Source organism: Galeopterus variegatus, unplaced genomic scaffold, assembly GCF_000696425.1.
Source record: "Galeopterus variegatus unplaced genomic scaffold, G_variegatus-3.0.2 Scaffold3654, whole genome shotgun sequence".
Lineage (NCBI taxonomy): Eukaryota > Metazoa > Chordata > Mammalia > Dermoptera > Cynocephalidae > Galeopterus > Galeopterus variegatus.
In genome coordinates, this window is record NW_007729765.1 from 178,459 (window position 1) to 184,458 (window position 6,000).

The 6,000-nt window shown below is 41.0% G+C and overlaps 1 protein-coding gene across 1 annotated transcript in view; it reads left to right on the forward strand.

Moving 5' to 3' along the window:
* Positions 1–5,632, forward strand: part of ANKRD13A (ankyrin repeat domain 13A) — a 31,622-nt gene extending 25,990 nt beyond the window's left edge. The window contains exons 13-15 of the mRNA XM_008585648.1: positions 1,020–1,180; positions 2,780–2,847; positions 3,552–5,632. Coding sequence (XP_008583870.1) covers positions 1,020–1,180; positions 2,780–2,847; positions 3,552–3,753 — 431 coding nt within the window. The 3' untranslated portion in view covers positions 3,754–5,632. The remainder of the gene's footprint in view (positions 1–1,019; positions 1,181–2,779; positions 2,848–3,551) is intronic.
* Positions 5,633–6,000: the final 368 nt, after the last annotated feature.

Genomic DNA, 6,000 nt, shown 5'->3' on the forward strand with positions numbered 1-6,000 from the left:
ATTGCTGGAGCAATTCCTCCAGCTTTGTTCTTTTTGCTCAGGATTGCTGAGGCTAATTGGGGTCGTTTGTTGTTCCATATAAATTTTAGGACTTTTTTTTCTATTTCTGTGAAGTATGTCATTGGTAGCTTGATGGAGATTGCATTGAGTCTGTAGATCACTTCTGGTATTATGGTCTTTTTAACAATATTGACTCCTCCAATCCATGAACATGGGATGCCTTTATAGTTTTTACGTGTTTTCTTTAATTTCTTTAATCAATGTTTTGTAGTTTTTCTTGTAGAGATCTTTCATCTCCTTGGTTAGATTTATTCCTAGATGTTTTATTTTTTGTGGCTATTGTAAATGAGATTGCTTTCTTGATTTCTTTTCTGCAAGTTTGTTGTTGGTGTATAGAAATGCTACTGATTTTTGTATGTTGATTTTGTGTCCTGTAATTTTACTGAATTTGTTTATCAAGGTATACCTATAGGACATGGTATCGGTAGTGTTCTGTGTCTCAGGCTTAGTGAAGGATACACAGGCATTTGTTTTATTATTATCATTTTTAAGTGTTCAGACACTTTATATACTCTTTTATATGTTTACCATATTTTGTAATAAAAAAAGAAAAACCACATTGGTATAACTGTATATGTAAACATATACACACCCCCACACACATATGTATATACATCACATTCCTCAAAAGATACAGAAGTGTTAACACTGGCTACCTCTGGAGTTTGAAAACAGGAGAATGAGTGAAGGGAGAGAAATCTTTTCATTTTACAGTCCTCTGTATTTTTTTGACTATGCATTTTTTTTAACTAAAAAGGTAAAAATCAAAAAGCTACATTCTGGTACTTTTTTCTGTCATGATTATTCTTCCTCAAAAATCTCTCACATAATAGCAAATCTTGATTATTATCATTTTGATCCTTTCATTTTTAAAAAAATTTAAAACATTTTTGCAAATGTTGGAGTGGAAATTTATTATAATTTACTCAGACACTGCACGGTTGCCTTTTGTGTTTCAGCTTCCCACGTCACAAACTTTGAGGTTGATCAATCTGTGTTTGAAATTCCTGAATCTTACCATGTTCAAGACAATGGCAGAAATGTGCATTTGCAAGACGAAGATTACGAGATAATGCAGTTTGCCATCCAGCAGAGCCTGTTGGAGTCCAGCAGGAGCCAGGTTCATTTTACCAGAATAAATAGCAGGGCTTATGGGTGTTACCCTCTAGTTTGGCCTCAGTTTTTGGCTAACCTGAAAGACTTATTCTGACTAACAAGTTTGCACAGTCATGGTATTTACATAGATTATTTTTAACACCAAGGTCAAGGGTTCAGATCTCCACACTGGCCAGCCATCAGAAGAACAAAAACCCAATACATAGATTATTTTATATCTTATGCACCTGGTCTTTTATAAGAGCTCATGTAAGAGACTATTCGCATAACCCCAGTCAGCACAAGTCACAAAATGTCGTCAGATAGACATTCCTTTTCCTCATATTCACCCATGTAGCTCATAATTGTGTATTTTTTGAGGTGTGCTTTGTAATTTTCTAGTACTGAAGTAGCAAATTCACGATAATTTACACCATCATATTTTTCCTGGAATATTATCTATGTGTCGGTAGTCTCAGATGAAGGTACTGATGTGGAAGACCAAGCATTGTGTTGTGGTTGCTCAATAAGTATGTGATGAAAATGGTTGTTGATTCTTTGGGCACATTCTTTTATGCAAGTGTTGAATTCTGCTTAAACTCTCTCTAGATCTCTATGAAAAGTAGGGCTAAGTACGAGACAGGCCTGTGTGAAAATAGTAGCCTTTTGTTGTCTTATGTGGTTCACCCTGCAGGCCTTACCTGCCTGGGACAGTCTGAGTCTTGAGGTCCTCCTTCCCTACATCAGCTCCTTCTGTCTCCTCACTCATGTGATTCCTGGCTTCTACTAGGGTGGGGTTTGGTCTCTCTCCACCACCCTCTAGTGTGTTCTGGGCTCCTGCTGTTTACTTGTTCATTGGCTTCTTCTTTCTCTTCATCATTCATTCAGCAGATATTTGCAGAGTGCCTGCTTTGTGCCAGGCATTGGGAATTCTTTGGTGAAGCAGCCCCTGCTCCCTCCGTTGCCCTCATGGGGCTGCTAAGCTTTGAGAACAGAGCCCACACTCTGGCTCAGGCCTTTGGCTTTCTTATTTTAATCTTAAGTCTTAGAGCATGGGTAATGTGAGTTCATTGTTCTCCCCTTCCCCCAGTTACCACCATGGACCCATTCGATTTTCTGGGGCTGCTGGACTGATGGCCAGACCCCAGAGCAGGCATATTCCCTTGGGAGGCCTCCTGGAGAAGACCCAACCCCCAGACATCACTGCCAGCCCCGCAGAGTGAGCTTAGCTTTTTCTCCCAATAGCTACATAAACCTTATTGATCATAAGTTTTGACAAGGGGAGTAGACAAAGTCAAAGACAATAAATACTGAATTATGTCTTCTAATCCTGTCCTAGAAGAATTGCTTGATTTGATCATTTCACCTTTTCCCACAGCTAGCTATTTTTAATAGACTGATTTTGTGTAAAGCATGAAAAGGTTATGGCTGTGTGTCAGGGTGGTGCACCATCTGACATTTAGGTGTCATTTTCAAGGTAATTCAAATCCCTATTAGTTTTTCACACAGCACTGTCAATGGGCATGTAAATATTCTTAATTTTGTTCTTGCTGCTTTCATTTCCTTGTGAGTATGGCACATACTCCTAAGAGATATTCATGTCCATCATGTTTGTTTTTGCTAGGAACTTTCAGGACCAGCTTCGAATGGAGGGATCAGCCAGGCACAAGCCTACAGCGCCCAGTATGAGAGGTGATTGACATGAGTCTTGATGGTGAAACCAAGGTTGATGCAGGCACTTAATTCATGGGCAGGCACAGGCTGTGCCTAGCAGGAGAGACTTGATAAAGTATTATTTATATGGTAGTTATTCGTTAAAATAGCTCTAAACTCTGGCTAGCGAGTTTCCAGGAATGGGTGACAGAATTGCTGACTAGTTCACAGATCAGTGCCAGTGGCAGAAAAGCACCAAGTCAGTGTTTTCTGAATGGTTTGATCTTCTATGAAGAATATATGATCACAGGGTGTAGTTGCCCTCAGTAGGAGGTTTATACAATTTTAAAGACGATGATACTTTGGGGAAGAGCTACAGAGATGACAGAGCTGATTAGAATATCTTTTTAAGGGTAAAACTGCAAAGATTCATTTTACAAAGCTTTTTCCTATATTTATGGCATGTATGGGAGTTTATTGATGAAGAACATGGTTTTTGCTTTAAAAATCCAAGTCCAGTTCCCAGCCCCATCACTCAGTATCTGGGTGATGTTGGGCGGGTTTCTTAACCTGTCTGAGCATCGAGTTTTTCACCCACCACCAGTTTCGTGGGGTTAAATAGCATCATGCATATAAGGTGCCTGGCAGAGCATGCACTTGGGAAGTAGTTAAGAAATGTAGTTGCTGCTACCACCGTGATGATAGTAATAACTGTTTCTTTTTTACCCCATTTCCTAACCCAGGGCCATCCAGGAGAGCCTCCTCACCAGCACAGAAGGCCCAGGCCTGTGCCCCAGTGCCTTGGGTAAGACAAGCCAGTTTGATAGCGACTTGCAGCTGGCCATGGAGCTCTCTGCCAAAGAGCTGCAAGAGCGGGAGCTGCGGCTCCAGGAGGAGGAGGCAGAGCTCCAGCAAGTTTTACAGCTGTCACTCACTGAGAAATAGACTTTCCTCCCACAGGCTGCACAGAGGCTCTGGGCTGCATGTGAGCTCTGCGTCAACCAAGGCCCCGGGGCTGAGGACCTGTACCTTGTATGTGTGCAGCAGATGGCAGCTTGCCCCTTCTTTATGAGAGGTGCAGGACCAGGGACTCCCAGGCCCATCCAGGATGCTCCCTGGAGTTGAAAAGGGGCCAGGATTGGCAGGCCTCATTTCCAGGCTAAGGAGAGGAGAGCATCGTCACTTTCCATTAGCTGCACTGGCTTGCAGGTCACAGTTTTACTACCAGCTTTAGACAAAAACCCCAATCCCTACAGGTTTGTAGATAAATTTTTATCAGGAAGTGGTAACAAAACAAGTTATTGCAGAATCAGGGTGCTTTTATATATGACAGCAGCAGCAGCAGCAGCCTTTGTAGAGTGTGGTTTATGAGAATCTGAGATACTTCTTTAGTGTTCACCAAAGAAATGGGTAATCTGTGCTGATCTACTCTTTATTTTTACCTTTTGCAGGGTTTCTAGGACATTGTCATTATTCTTCCTCATCTCACCTTATTCCATTTCTTCCACCCCTGGCTAAAGTTAAAGAGGGGATATGTACAGGATCTATTTTAGATTATGGTTAACTATTTGCATCAAATTAAGATATACAAATGACCATGGATGTTGCCTTAGCCTTAAAAATTACTAGTAGTTTCAAACCACCTCACTTTAGTTGTTGAGGGATCTGATTTGAATTTGTAAAGGCAATTCCTTTGAGAGCAGGATCCTCCAGGCTAAATCAAAGGCAGCTAATCCTGTCCCTGAAGGAGCAGCTAGAGGAACCTAAGTCTTGTTCTTGAGTGGACAAGCTGGCCAAAATACTGGAACAGCATAGAACCAAACCAAGTGTGTGTTCTACACCTGCTCTGGTGAAGGTTTTCCACGTAGATGCCTAGAAAGAACCCACTGCATGCCCTAGTCTCACTTGCGAGGAAGGGATGGTTTTGAAATTAGAAAGGGAGCTTAAAACGGAGCTCAGTGGCTCTTCATTCAAAAGGGAAAACGATGATTCCACATTGCTTTTTAGAGTTCAAATCAACATCTTTCTGGATAAATATATTTTTTAACAGAATCTTTTTATTATTTTTAAAAGATATAAAAATGACTACTCCCATCAGTAGCAATACAAGGTTATAAATTTTAACCAGATTTTCTCAGGCCTTTTTTGGATACCTTTAGTAGTTAACTATTTTGTCTAACCCTCCTGTAAATAATCATCACACAACATACAGAACCCTGGGGAATACAGCTGAGGGCACCCTCACCCTGGGCCAAGTATTCATTCCCACAGGCTGCACTGAAATAACCTGGTAAATAATATCTTCCTCTGTTTGCATCTGTTTCCTCTGTTGGCTTCTTTTGGGTTAGGAAGAGAAACATAAACTACCGTTCCAGTTAACATCTGTATCATACAGTTAGTGTTGCCAGTGAAACGTTCCTAGATAGACACAAAGACTTGTGCTTTTAATTCCATGTAACCATCTGCCTTTTTTGTCATGGTCTGACCAAAATTTTTTCTCTGCACATGAGGCCAGTATAGGCAACATCACATTGTTTCGAATACACAGCTTGGCATTTTGTTTACTTGGTGTTTACTGTGAGTGAAGATCTTCTTGGGAATGGCTGCAATTATGCCACATTGTTTACTCACGAAGGTGAATCATAGTTAATTTCTATGTTTGCATTCCATTGCTCTGCTTCCCGAGGTCTTTGACTTTCTCCCCAGGAATTCACTTAAAAAGGGACGTGAGCATTATGTTGATCTGTTGCAGCATTTTTCATGTGTTCACTCTTAAAATGCAAATAAAGACTGCTTCCTTAGAGGGTGCTCATACAATATTGTAGACAGTCTTTGAGTCTTTTTTTCTCTTTTCACATTGTTTTTTCTAGTCCCTGGATGTACCCACACTTCCTGTTATATGTTATTAGGACATTGGAATTCCTTCACATTGCTCAGTTGTATGTTATTACAAAGGCAGCATGCTCCCGTCAGCATTCCTGCCCAAGTTATACAGTCCACATGCCCCATGGTACTCGTTTCAGATGGAAACTAAAAGCAAGCCAGCACTGTAGCTGCTCTGAGACACCTCTGCAGCTCTCCTGGAAGTGGACTGCCTTTTGTGGAGTGAGGGAAGCCAAACCAACATCAGCTCAGTGTGTTCTTTCCTTTGAAGCCGAAGTGCTTTGTGAGGCTGTTCTAAGTTCAGATGAA